The sequence below is a fragment of the Eumetopias jubatus genome, unplaced genomic scaffold (assembly GCF_037043125.1).
Source record: "Eumetopias jubatus isolate StellerSeaLion01/CBP00866 unplaced genomic scaffold, mEumJub1_p1.0 scaffold_1, whole genome shotgun sequence".
In the NCBI taxonomy this organism is placed as follows: domain Eukaryota; kingdom Metazoa; phylum Chordata; class Mammalia; order Carnivora; family Otariidae; genus Eumetopias; species Eumetopias jubatus.
Genome location: NW_028274807.1, coordinates 178614336 through 178629472, shown reverse-complemented (window position 1 = coordinate 178629472; position 15137 = coordinate 178614336). Strand labels below are relative to the sequence as shown.

Genomic DNA, 15137 nt, shown 5'->3' with positions numbered 1-15137 from the left:
TCTTTTTTTTAAGATTTTTTATTTATTTATTCATGAGAGACAGAGAGAGAGAGAGAGGCAGAGGGAGAAGCAAGCTCCCAAGGAGCAGGGAGCCCGATGCGGGACCTGATCCCAGGACACCGGGATCATGACCTGAGCCGAAGGCAGACGCCTTCTTTTTAACGGTCATGGACACAAGTTCTCTTTCCTACACACATCCCTCACACCCAGCAATAAATGTAAGAGCTTCTCCTCATTTCCAAGTTTTTTTTTAAAGATTTTATTTATTTATTTGAGAGAGAGAGAGAGAGCACATGAGAGGGGGGAGGGTCAGAGGGAGAAGCAGACTCCCCGCTGAGCAGGGAGCCCGATGCGGGACTCGATCCTGGGACTCCAGGACCATGACCTGAGCCAAAGGCAGTTGCTTAACCAACTGAGCCACCCAGGCGCCCTCCTCGCTTCCAGTTCAACAGACAGGAAGTGACTGTGGTAGAAAGAATTCTAAGATGAGACCCACTGAATCACATCATTTGAATGTGGGCAGAACATGTGACTTGCTTCTATCCAAAAGAATACGGTAATAGTGATGGGACAGTCAATACCATGATTATGTCCCATTAAGATTAGACTGGAGCCAGAGATTCACCGCTGGTTTTAAAGAAATATGATGCCATGTTGTAAGAGGGCTGTGTGGCAGCAAGCTGTGGGGGGCTCTGAGATCAGACAGTGGCCCCCAGCTGACAGTCAGCAAGGACATGGGGACCTCAGTTCTACAGCCACAGGAATCGAATTCTGCCAGCTATCACATGAGCCTGGAAAAGGACCGTGAGCTCCAGAAAAGAACTTAGCTACCAAAACATATTAAAAAAGAAAAGAGAAGATAGCCAAATTTAGCTACAGTCGGATAAGATCCTGAGCAAAGACCCAGCTAAGCAAACGCGAGTCCTGAGCCATGGAAACTGAGTCAAATTAGAACAGTTTCTAATTTGTGGTCATTTGTTATACAGCAAGAAAAATCTAATACAATGATAGATCACTGTTACTGCAGTTAGTATTTTTCTACATGCTAAACTTTGAGCATTACTTTATAGGTTTGTTGGCAACCTGTGAATGAACCATTTAAATGTGTTTTGCCCATTTTTTTCTATTGGATGGCTTGTCTTGTCAAATTTTTAAGAACTCACAGTTATAGAAAGAAACCTTGTCATATCTCCAAATCTACTACATCTCCACTGACTTTGTCTGTGGGATCTTTTGCCAGTGAATTACTTATTTTTTGTGTAGCCAAATATGTGCATCTTTTTTTAAAAAAAACAGATTATGAATTTACAGCCTTTGATAAGGTTTTCCCAACCCCTAAATTGTACACGAAGCCTCTCAGCCTTTCTTTTTGTGTTTTTTTTAAAGATTTTATTTATTTACTTGAGAGAGAGAGAGACAAAGAGAAAGAGTGGGCACATACTCAAGAGCAGGGAGAGTGGCAAAGGGAGAGAGAAAAGCAGACTCCCCGCTGAGCAAGGAGTCTGATGAGGGCTCAATCCCAGGACCGAATCATGACCTGAGCTGAAGACAGACACTTAACTGACTGAGCCACCCAGGCGCCTCTCTCATTTAAGATTTACAGTTTCCTTTTTAAAATGTAAGTCTTTAATCCATCTGGAAGTTATTTTTTCATGTTTTAAGATTTTGGCTAATTCCAGATGAATAGTTAATTGTGCCAACACAGTCTGGTCAGTAATCCATCTTTTCCCACTGTACTGAACCACCAATTTTGTGAAATAGATGTGCTGCTTTTCTTGCTAAAAATTACTTCCAAGCATTTTCAGCTTTTGTGACTTGTAAATACAACATTTTTTCCCCATTTCCAGGAAGTTACCAAGAGGAGAGGGAAAATCTATTTCTTTTCACATACCATCTTAACCAGTGTTTGGCTACCCAGGCCAAAAAATTACAAGTACTGAATAAACACTAATGATTAAAAAAAAAAAGTTATGTCTACATTGGTAAGGTAAGCAAGTGTAAGACTGAAGTTCCTTCTAAGTTTCCTTTGATGTCTACAATACAGGCAAGCCAACAAGTATCTATTATTTTCTCACATTAAAATGAGCATTATCGGTTAACCATACATACGAAGTAAAATACATCTTGTCTTAAAGCAAGATTTACAGAAAGAGTAACAGATAATCACATACATGTACTCAGTTCCTAGCTAGTGTAAGTAAAACATGGCCTACTACTTGTCTTCGAGTGACTTCTACCGAAACTCAACCATCTAGATATTTTTAAGTTACTTCCAAATAAAAATGTTATCAATCTCTTATTTTGCAAAGTAATCCTTAATTTTCCTTCCATGCCCTATCAGACAATCACCTTCAAATTCACTTAAGTTTTTAAGCCTGATAAAGAGGAGCATCCAGCTTCCAGTTCCAGGGCTTCCTATCAACCTAATCCCAAAATAACTTTAAAAGGCTCTTTCTCCAGGGTTTAGAATTGCCCATTATATTTAGGTAAGGACAGGCTAAACTGCTAACCAAAAAGAACCCAAAATACAGTGACTTATATACATAGAAATTTCTCTCCCACGTTATTCTGAGTGAATGATCCAGGACTGGCGAAGCATCAGCATCCCATCATATGACTTCCATCTTTGCATCTAAGAAAGCTGTTCCAGGTTTTTACCATTTTCTAAGCAATGGGAAAGCAGAATAAGATGGCAATCACCTTCTTTCTAAAGACCTGATCCAGCGCACCTAGCGCTTCCACTCATTTCCCATCACCCAGGACTTAGTCACATGACTACACCCAGTGGCAAAGAAGGAAAGAAAAGACAGTCTCTAGGGCAGTCACTACCTGAGCGCTCCTATGCCCAGCTCCAATTCAAGAAGCCTCTCAGGGGAGGAGGACTAACCAAAGACACCTGGCTGGCTGTGATGCTAACTTTTAGGAGTCCAAAAATTATTAAATCGCCTTTTTTTTTTTAAACTTTAAAGTAGGCTCCACGCCCAACGTGGGGCTCAAACTCATGACCCCAGGATCAAGAATCACACACTCTACCAATGGAGCCAACCAGGTGCCCCTAAATTGCCTTTTTAATATTCCCAGATCACCCTCTCAATAGCTAGCTACCCCATCCCTTTCTATCTCTGCTCAACAAAAACTGCCCTTCTGCTCCTCACAACTGGGTAAAGCCAGAAGAGACAGAATGATTACTGACACATGCTGGCCCCTTCTCACAGAGTTCCCTAACCCACTTCAGTCCTCTCTTAGGAGCCTTCTCCTTAACACGGCTTCTTTTTGTTTAAAGGCTTCCTTCCAGCAGTTTTACAGTCTATCCTCTGGGGGAAAGAATCTTAAATACAGTTATTGGAAATTACTAGAAGCAATACTCCTTTAACTCATTAAAATTTACTTAGTGCAAAAATACAGGTCTTGAAATATATTTATGTAATCATTTTTTCAATGATGTTAGAAATCTTATGATTAAAAACTGTAAGAAGATAAAGGAAATAAATTTGCACAAGTGTTGTTCACATAAATGACAAATAACTATGAGAATGCATTTACGTAATTTGCTGGCCATAAAGAAATGTGTAGGTACCTTTTTTTTTTTTTTTTTTGAGAGGGAGAAAGTGGGGAGGGGGAGAGGGAGAGAGGCAGGCTCCATGCCCAGCACAGAGGCCGATGCCGGGCTCCATATCAGGACCCTGAGATCGTGACCAGAGCCGAAATCAAGAGTTAGGACACAACCGACTGAGCCACCCAGATGCCCCAGAAATGTGGATACTTTCAAACTTAATGCAGGTAGGTCTCCGGTGAAGCCTTTTTTAAAGACTGACATTTGGAAACAAAATTAATTAAGACAGATAAAATAGGTATTGAATGTCTCATTAAAGGGCTCATATGAAGATCCTTTAATTTAAATAGAAGCTCTCTGTTCAATTAAAGCAATCTGATGTAAGGAAAATTTAAGAAGGCACATACTCACTGCCGAAGAAAGAACACCTAACAAAGTATTTTAAGTCCCCTAGTATTTCATAAGATTTGAGACAATATTCCCCAAGGTGTCGTTTTTGAGATGTTCATTACTTTAGCTAATAAGAAAGTGCCAGGTGTTCAAGATGATATTATCACACTTGAGAAAAGCCTTTATCCTAGTTGACTAATAAGGACTACTGCTTCCAGATAATTCTAAATCAGAAGGTAAGCATGCCCAGAACCACTTAATAACACATTAACTCATCTAAATGTTCACTCCTTTGTTCTTAAGTAATCACATCTGTATATACGCTGAATAATTTGTAAAGGCTGACCTGGGAACTACAGGTTCTCATGTTCCATCACCCACAAGTAAGGGCTTTCCCATATTACAGGTCACTGTTGGGGGCTGTGTCTGTAAGAAAAGCGAAAAGCCTGCTGGAATGTCCTCTTCTGAATTCTTGGAGCTAGGTGCCCCTAGCCTTTCCTTAAAACATACCACCTTTCTCTGAGTGTTTTGAAGTCCCATTTTGGCCTAAAAAGTTCACTGATAAATACACAGATAGAAATTCTGAAATTCAAGCAAAGAAACCAGAGATGATAAATAGCAATATCAACAAAATAGGAAATCACTAGAGAAACCAAAAGTCTGAGCTCCCCAAGGCCTTTTTTTATTGGAGCTGTAAACTGTATCAGCCAAAGGGGAACTTGGGGGGGTTTGCACACAATCAGGTCTAACCAAGCAGCAGCAATGGGAAGAAGTACAGATGCAGTGCCAACAATAGTTGGATGATTGCCACCACGAGTAACATTTGTCAAGCATTTGTATGACTTCGCTTCTGCTATATAGTTCACAACATTTCGGTTAATTATACTTCTATAAATAATCTACAGTCAAACAAAGGCAGCTGAAAGCTCAATTCATTTGGGGAAGAAACTGGTGCCCTAGCATGATGCAAATGGCCCAGGACCACCTCCCAACATTAAAAACCCCAATCAATATGTCTGACGACTGCAAAGGGGCTCCCATCAAAATGGGAAGTGACCTTCTTACTTCACTTAGAACATTTTCTACTTTTGTTACTTTTAAATCACTCCTTCTCTCTTAATCCCCCTCCCAAATATCTCTGTCTTCCATGGATCAACAATTAAACGATCTCTGATCTGGCTCCTCTCAGAGGAATGCTAATCTGTCGATTGTATTGTATACTTTCTGGAAACCGATCAAGGGAACTAGAAGAAAATGTGTTGCATTCAAACCTTTCGCCTAAATGGGTAGCCCTGCAGGGCTACAACTTTCAAAGCTGACACTGACAGCTCTACAAACACGGACGGCCTCACTGGTGCCAAACAGGATGTCCCTGCTAGGAAGTTCACTGACTAAAAATGTTATGTGGTGTCATAGCAAGCAACCATGTGCCAAGATTCTTGGGCTGAGATTAACCGCTGAAAGACAACACGGGAAATGTGGTCAGTCCGTCCTCATGAAACCAGAGCTCAGGGGGAGCACAGCGTTTTAACACTTCCATTTACAAGCCTTCGGGGGAGGAGGACTGGGATCATTACTGAAGATGTTAATAAAAGTCTCCATGTTATAACTCAGGGTTACAATGCAAATGACAGGAATCACAACTGAGGCAGAGACAGGGAGCGAAGTTCACCATCGAAGCCTTATCTGGAATTCGAAACAATCTAGCTTACTATTTTATGACGAGGATGAATCAAAGGGAAGCCCTCACCTGCGCTGTTCTATCTGCCTGGCAACGGCTGATGAGGGAACACAAAGGAGAAACACCCCAACGGCATGACACAGAGAGGAAGGAGACCTGGGAGGCACAGAACAAGGAGGGGAAAATCCAGCAGGAGCATGCTCCCCGAGTTCGCTGAGGACTTCAAGGTGTATTTCTTCGCTGATTCCCTTTCTCCCATATTGTAATCTGGTTTGGCACACTTCAACTTATCTTCCCAATTCTAGGTGTCTCAAATACTTGAACGGAGCGGGGGGGCGGGGAGGAAGGAAGAAAAATCTCATTAACAAAAAACCTTTCCCTTAAAGTTTTATAAATGTACAACAATCTTAATTTCACAGAGAAGCCATTCAATTCCTGGCTCCCCTGCCAATGATTTTCCTCTACCATAATAATCTTTAACATTTCCAATATGCTAGGGATTTTAAGTACATCATCTCATTCAGTCATCGACACAACTCTATGAGGTAGGCAGAAACCCAGCAAAGATGCAAGATCACACAACTAGCCTGTGGTGGAGCAAGGCATTAATGCCTGAGCCCCATCTTTAGCTTCTATCCCATCCTTAACCCTATACTTGGCACATGTGGAAAAGGTACTCTCTGTACAACACCACGGAGCTCAAGTTCTTCTACTTTACATCACATGTCCTTGGTATTTTAAAAGGTGATTTTTAAAATGAATCACCATACTAGCTTAGTAGACTATGAATGTTCCTTAAGCACCAGTTGGGGCACATGCCTTGGGTTGGATGTAGATGAAGGGACCGGAGGGGCAGTGGTTAAAGCAATGACCTGGCTTAATCTTCTGTTAAAATTATACACAGAGAACTAACCTAACTCAAAGGCTGGCTCTCACAGGAAACAGGACCTAGAACAAGCTACAACTGATCAAAGAAGAGCGAGTTAGAATTTCAATCAAAGGGAATGCCTTTTCTTGATTTTTAGGGCAACTAGCTCACCCTTGTGGACAGAAAACTGCACAACCACCAATTTCCACCCACACCACCTCATTAAAATACTGCACTGAAAGTAAGCAAGCTTTCCAAACAGATCTACATGGCATAGATAATTACCTATCTAAATTGTGTTAGCAATCCTCTCCCTGAAAATTTGTCAATATAATCTGGGAAGTCTCTGAAAGATTCTTAAACTCAAATCAAATATAAAACCAAGGATTTGTTGAAAACAATGTAACAAGAGTCATTATTTATAAATGAGTTTCTCTTCTGCAGTAGAGTCAATTATAAAAGATTAAAGTAGCAATTTTTCAATCTGGTAGAAATCACCTAAGCTCTTAACAAAACTGAACTAGAGAAATATTGACAGCAGTATTTATTTATTCTATAAATATTTACTGAGTACTTATTATATAACAGGCACTATGCTAGACAATGGAAACACAGCAAATGACAGACTACTGCATTAATGCACAAAGAATCAAAAATACTGTTCTGCAACAGACCTGTAGCTACTTTAGACTGAGTGGCCAAAGAAGGCCACTGCAGAAGTCTGTAAACAACCCGAAGATCCATAGGTAGTAAAGAGCCCAAATATGTGCGCTTGTATATATAACAGTATACTAGGTAGGCACTAAAGCTCAGGTAGAGCCCTAAGTACCAATATGGAAGATGTACAACATAGACTACAAACTGGAGAAAGCAAGGAAGAACAGAGTGTGTAGGAGTCTGTGCGTATAAATTTCTTACAGCAAATATTCAGATGTGGGTAAATGCACTGCAAACACCCCAAAACTGTTAACAAGTGATTACTTTCCGGAAGAGGAATTTGGAGTGAGGAGATTCTATATTCCACTTCATGTATGTATATGTATGTGTAGTCCTTTCATTTAAACACTGAAATTTCATTTTTAATACAGGAAGAAAAGCCAAATCAGTAATGACAGAACACATGGGCCTTCTATTCTTGATCTATCTGAAACTTAAAATTCTAACATACAGAACTAATATTCTGGAAAAAATGGGAAGGACATATCAAATTCATTCAACATATCAAATTTCATTCCCTTTCATGAAAGGGAATGAAAACTAGATCTTTTCCACAATTACTAATACTCAAATATCCTTACCAGAGAGGAATGTTCTTTTTTAAGATTTATTTATTTATTTGAGAGTGTGTGTGCACACGTGCCCAAGCATGCAAGTGGGAGGAGGTGCAGAGGGAGAGAATCCCTAAGCCGACTCCCTGCTGAAGGCGGGGCCAGGAGAGGGGGCTCTAGCCTATGACCCATGAGATCATGACCTAAGCCTATGCGAAGAGTCAGATGCTCAACCAACTGAGCCACCCAGGTGCCCCTAAATGTTCAGATCTTTCAAGCAAATTACTTAACTACTACAAATGTCCTGTGTGTTCATGTCCCTATATTTACTTAAAAAATAAAAATTTTAAAAAGGACCCCAATGATTCAGAAGTAAAGCATACTTCAAAAGACTGTCCCAAGACAAGTCTAATCACTGAGTGGCATTTTCCAGTCCGGGGTAAAGACTACATTTCCAAAATTAACAAACCAAAATAGTATCTTCCCTCTATGAGGCAATTAGAATTGTGTGCTTAGTAACAGGGAAGATGGTCAACAAATGAACCTAATTTTGAATTTCTTACCTAATGTAGCATGATTTTCTTGCTCCTGACTCTTTGCCAAAGAGGCCATCATTTCTGAATATATATCAGTCCACCAAGGATTATACTTCAAAATCTGTTCAACAGCCTCGTCTTCAAAAAAGTCAGCTCTGGAAAGAAAACAGTGAATGAGCATGTTACATAGAACTGGGCTGATTTTGGTTTTTTAAAATTTTATCTTACTCATCACATTTGTACTAGAAATATAGATTATTAAACTACAGATCAAGGAAACGAGCACTGTATTTACTGTTTTGTGGTCACTAATCACCATAAAGGGAAAACTATGCATCTGACTAAAGGGATAGCCAACATTTCTGCTCTCGTCAGAAACAAGGTACAGAAAAGACCAGTCCTCCCCTGAAAGCCCATCCCATGTACGGCAGTGGCATGGGGTAAAGCAAATCTGAACACACAATGGACTGAAGCATGGAACCTGGACTAGATTTGTAAGTACCACCTATTTTGGTAAAGTTACAATAAAGGAAAGAAACTTTTAACTCCACCAAGCAAAGAAAACTAAACATATCAACAGGAAACAAAGGATACTGCATACCCACAAAAAGGCTACACATAAACATACATACACATTTTTTTAGCATGTGCCTTCATACTTTCTACCAAGATGCAATTTCTTTCATAGCTCTGCTAATCTTAATAGTTCCTTTGCTTAAAACTATTGAAAAAGAAAAAAGCAAAAAAAAAATTATTTTTCCTGCACTTTATTTTCTCAGGTTTTTTTTAAACATTTCATTTATCTAAGAGCGAGCGAGCGAGCAAGAGAGAAAGCACAAGCGGGGGGGAGGGCAGAGGGAGAAGCAGACATTCCCCCCCCCCCCGAGCAGGGAGCCCAACACAGGGCTCGACCCTGCACTTTATTTTCTCAGGGTTTTTTAAAACATTTTATTTATTTGAGAGAGAGCGAGCAAAAGAGCATGAGCGGCGGGGCGGGGCAGGGGAGAGGGGCAGAGGGAGAAGCAGACTCCCCCCCTGAGCAGGGAGCCCAACACAGGGCTCGATCCTGCACTTTATTTTCTTGGGTTTTTTTTTAAACATTTTATTTATTTGAGAGAGAGAGTGAGCAAGAGAGAGAGCACAAGCGGGGGGAGGGGGGAGAGGGGCAGAGGGAGAAGCAGACTCCCCCCTGAGCAGGGAGCCCAACACAGGGCTCGATCCCAGGACGCTGGGATCATGACCCACGTCAAAGGCAGACGCTTAACCGACTGAGCCACCCAGGTACCCCTACTTTCTTAGTTTTAACTTGAAAAATAAATGTTACATTCAAATTATACTCCTGGAGGACATTCATTCAGAAATTACAACTCTGCATTCAAAGTTGAAAACTCTGTATTTATAGGAAGAGAGAGACAAAAACTCTGGGTGAAAAATTCATTTATATTTCAGTTAATTAGAAACTCAAGGAATTGGTTGATTTCATAAATTGATTTTCTAGCTGAAAGTTTTATGATCTGAAATATTTTTTCCTTCAAGTGAAATCTTTCTAAAAATAAGTATCACAGATAACTCACCGAATTCTCCATATGTGCCAAGCACTGCACTGAATGGTTTTCACCCATTATTTCCTTGAATCCTCACACCACCCCCAGGGTAGGGGGAACTATTAATACTCCCATTTTACGTAAGTAGAAACTCAGGGTCAGAAAATTTGTATATCATGGTCAAAGTCAAAGAACCAGTAAGAAGTATGGGTAGGATCTGGACCCAATTAAGTCTTACTCCAGAATCCAAGCTATTAACCAATATAAACATTCCATTTTTATGCCTGAGGAAATAAAAGTACATATTGGACAAAACTGAATAGCAATGATCTTGAAATAGTAATTCTCAATATCAATTTTTGTCACATGCATGAGAGATATTTCAAAAACATAAATAATAGAAGTAAATGGCTAAAATGCTAACTAAGTCAACAAAAGCACTGTACTCTTCGCCCCGCTCCAACTCCATTTTGGGCAGTGGGATTACACGGCTGACAAGACAGAGGCGGTCATGGTCCATACGGAACTTACAGCGCCATGGGAGAGTCCAACAATCATAATACAAGTGCTATGTAATTGCTATGACCTAACAGTACAAGCATCTATGGCAAAGTGAAACTGGGACAGCAGGGAAGGTGCCTGGAGAAAAGACTATCTAAGCCAATAGTCAATGATAATTAACAGTTAACTGGACTAAGAAGGGTGGGAGAGAGCATTCTGAGCTGTAAGAATAGTTAGCAAAGGCGAGGAAACAAGAAGTCGCAGTTAAGGGGGAAGAAAAAGCTGAGAACAGCTGAAAATATTACATTGTAGTGACAACAACATTGTAAGCCATGTCAAAAAACCCTAGTGGATTTTTATCCCTAAAAACAACTGAACACTTAAAAGCTTTTACATACGAGTCTGACATTGGTGTGTCTTGGAATACCACTCTCAGCTGCAGTCTGGAAAATGGTCTAAAGGAACAGGCCTCAAGGCACAGGAATCATGGAGGCCTAGAAAAGGGTAGCAGCCACGGACATGGAGTGAAGTGGATGGATCTGACCTATAGCCAGAAGCTAGAATCCTTAGGATGCAGTGGTAAAGGGAGGACCAGAAAGAAACTGAGTAAAGCAAACAGTAAAGAGATAAATGGAAATTTTAATCACTTCAGGATAGATTAGAAGTGTGGGGTAAGAAAGCAGTCAAAGATAAATCCCAGGTTTCTACTCTGGGTGACTGGCATGAAAAATGGTACACTCTGCCAAAGAGAAAATTCAGAAAAGACTTTGCAGGTAAAAACGATGAGTTCGATTTTGGAAATGTTGCAATAGAGGAGTCGGTGAATACCCTGTCGGTGAATACCCTGTCGCTCTCCAAACCCTTAACAATGTGGCTTTTCTTCAGAGCAATTATCAACAATTGAAATATTGTCTGCTTCCCCACTAGAACAGGAGCCCCATCAGCGCAGAGACCTTGTCATATTCACTCTAATCCTCAGTGTCTGTGACACTACCTGACATGCAGTTCATCCAAACAAGTATTTGTTGAACAAGCAAGGGCACATGTGAAAGAATGAACAGATGAAATTTTAACGCTTTTCCTAAGCTTGCCATTTTGAATAAAGAGCCACGTTGGGAGCAGGTGACCCTCTTCCCCTACTTACAGTGTTCAGGTTGCCTAATCAGTATACCAAACTAACAAATGTACAGTTACTGAAAAGTGACAATTTAAAATAGCACCCCAAATGCTACTGATCATTTTTGTACCTTCTTATCTCACAGTATTTAGAGTGTTGACTAAATTCTTCTATTTTTCTCCCAAAGAAGGAAAGAGGCAGATTTTATGAATTGGTTAAGGCAAAAGATATGCCACCAATTAAAAAACAATATACCTGGGGAAGGAAAAAAAAAAAACACTCTCGGCAAGAGAAATTCGAAAACTTTGCTATGATAAGCAAAACAGGAAGGCCTATTAAACAATGTTTCAGGATGCCTTCGACAAACTGTAGTGTAAAAATAATATCCAAGAGGAGTTACAAATAGAGAAAAAAAGATAATCAATAACAATATGTGTTTATGGATTATCTGTTATATGCCCAGTATTCTGATGGGCTGCAAAACACACAGGGGGGAAAAACATCACACGATGGCATCTAGAATTTACAACAAAAGATTTAAAAAATAATAATTATCCTAAGTCATTTATATGTGCCTTTGAAATGTATGAATTTTTCTGTGTGATGAATTAACCTCACTGTGTTCTGCCTTGGGATGGATTTAAAATTGGTTTTCTCTAAGCTCCCAAAAAACCTGACACTATAAGGAAACATCATGACCAGTAAGGATTAAGTCAAACAACTTGAAAGTGTTATATAGTACACACTAACATACGTTATGCATTAATCATGTACATTACATTTATGTACATAAATATATAATACATGCAATGCATTGCCTGCAAAGTAGGTAAAAACTGAAGTAAACCTTTTCTTCCACTGTATTAACCAATAAGAACAATTAAAAAAAGCACTGAGCCAAAAAAATTTTAACTGAAAATTTAAAAGAATTTTACTTACACTTCATTTATTATTAGCACATTTGGGTGAGTCAGTCAGCTAATATAAATGAGTAAGAAATAACACAAAAATGACAATTAGCCAAAGTCCCACTGCTACTGGAAAAGTCACAAAGAACCTTTACCTCACAGCTTCCACTCTCCGACCTGCCCATGACTAAATTTAAACCACTCCTTGAGAAATGGAAAGAACAGTTCATGCATACTATGAAAGAAAATGAGCTTCTGGATAAAGAAACACAGAAGATGGAGAAAAATAAGGACTGCATATAATATCGCACTGCTAAGTATAAATTCCAATTTCCTAATTCTCTCAGGCCAAGTTATTCTTCCAGTTTGAGAAGAGATAGGCAGTTCTTCTAATTAAGCTCCCTCCCACTTGAAATTTTAGTCTTGTAAAGCTCATTCTGTTTTCATGCTGGCCCGAGAAATTTGCTGACATGAAATTTCCCACTTTAAATATTCAGCATGATTTTAAATAGGTTTCTTCAAATTACTCTTCAGTGGACCTTTAAAACCACAATTGGAGAGATAAAGGTAATTAGAAATGGCAATGTAAATGGAGCTGAATCTCTCAGATGTCCTCCAAAATATAACATACCCTGCTCTTACCCAGTTCCCCCCAGGACGTTGAATGGTTCGACCATTTATCACTACACATCACTCAATGCATTTGCACATCACAAGATATATTTCTGCCATTCCAATTAGTCTCCCACTGTGTCACAGGAGATAGAATGTTAATCACAAGAGCAAAAGCAGTTAAACTGAAATAGTGTACATGAAAAGGAAATACAAAATAACAAATGGAACGACTCTTTTCAAGTCTCAACCAAGCCTCTTAGTAGTGGTATGACCTTGGGCAAGTCCCTTAACCTTCTTTCCCCAAATGTTGTGAACTGATTTAAATAATCACTTGAGAGCACTTGGTAAGCTGAAAGCACTATATAAAATAAGGGACTATGATGATTATAGCTGCACACATAACAGTTTAGAAATTGTTGGCCCAGAGCTTGGGAAAAATAATAATTGAGGCCTATATCACCATACAACTCACATCCTACGACAGTCTAGCATCCACAGAGGCCAGGTGACAATCCCTTACTTGGAAGAAGTGTTACTATCATGGTCAATAAGAGACATCACAATGTCTCAAGTGATTATTTAACTATCCATTAACTAGATAAGTCTGTTAGGCAAATACAAGCCTGATAGAGATGCATTATGTCGAAAGACACAATTAAAGCAGATGGGAAATACAGCAAAACTTTAAAATTAGAATTTATTTATACCCTACCACAATGAATAATTATTTAATTAGACTCAGATCTTCAATTACAGGTGCTCACAGATCAAGTGTTGGGAAAACCCTGGATCAGCCAAGAAATGCAGTACATGTAGATTCAAATTCTTAAAGAAATTGAAACATCTTTTCATTTACATATACTGTTAATTACAACAAAAAGTCTACTGAAAAGAACTAAAAATATTCTCATGAATGCGGTGTTCTACTTTTAAGCCTGGCAAAGTAGTACGTTAAGAGTTCTCCGTTGCCAGAATGACCTACTGAGAAGCACATCTTACAAAGATCACAGAGACATAAGTTTGTAGGTTAATTCAAATGTCAATTAAGGTTCTGAGCCCTCACTAATTTCTAGAATCCTAAAACCACATGCCTAGCATACTTAAAAAGACATTCAAAAATTTTCAAATCAATGTCAAGTCAATTATTTAATCCTCAAAAAACTCAATACTCACAGATAATGATCAGAATCAAATTTGGCCAGCTCAGCAGCCAGGCGTTTCTGTCTTCGTTCAGCTGCAGGAGTGAAATCCGGATCCTTAATATCAATAACATCACTCAATTCATCCTAAGAACACCCAGAAAAAAAAGAATAATTGCTATCTCCCATTTCATCACTGAAAAATCTAATTTTACACAAAAGGCCAAAAGAAAGGAACCATCTGATCATATTACCTGTGACATTTCGATTCAAATCCAGCAAATATTTGTTGAAACACCTATTGCTTGCCAGGCCCTGCTGGAAGCTTTCACATAAATTATCTCATTTAATCCTTACAATAAAGTGGTCAATATATATTAGAACTATAAAAGTTCATCATAAAAAAAAAATAAACCCCGTGCAAGCAAGCAGGAACACTGAATTCAACTCTTCCCCATTTACTCATAGAAATGTGCAAGGTATTAACAGCATATTTAAATAAATTTCTAGACAGTAAGATGGAGGTGCTCCTGCCACATCAGCAAACAGAAATGTAGATAACTTTTATGTGCCTGTAAATCTCTGCTTGACCAGAAATGCACTACATCCAGTCAGCCAATCTCCAGAGGCCAAGCCAACCTTGGGCACTATACTTTCTTCCTTGTTCTCTCTCACCCAAGACAAGGTGGATGATCTGGCCAATCAGATATTTCCTTTCTTTCTCTCCCTTGTTCTTTATTCTTTATCCTATAAAAGCTTTCTGCCTTTGGCCCCATTTTGCAATTCTCTGAATGGAGACCGTTCACTCCTGAAGTGTTAAATAAAAGTCCGTATCACTGACAATTGTCTTCTTTTTTTTAAGATTTTATTTATTCATTTCAGAGAGACACAGAGCATGAGCAGTGGGGAGAGGCAGAGAGAGAAGCAGACTCCCCGCTGAGCAGGGAGCCCAATATGGGGCTCGAACCCAAGACCTGGAGACCATGACCTGAGCCGAAGGCAGTCACTTAACCATCT

The 15137-nt window shown here is 39.4% G+C and overlaps 1 protein-coding gene across 1 annotated transcript in view; it reads right to left on the bottom strand.

Annotated features, from left to right (window-relative positions):
• SHQ1 (SHQ1, H/ACA ribonucleoprotein assembly factor) overlaps positions 1–15137 on the bottom strand; it is a 95743-nt gene that overhangs the window by 65263 nt on the left and 15343 nt on the right. Inside the window, exons 5-6 of the mRNA XM_028101846.2 lie at positions 14155–14267; positions 8324–8451 (exon numbers count right to left, since the gene is read on the bottom strand). Coding sequence (XP_027957647.1) covers positions 8324–8451; positions 14155–14267 — 241 coding nt within the window. The remainder of the gene's footprint in view (positions 1–8323; positions 8452–14154; positions 14268–15137) is intronic.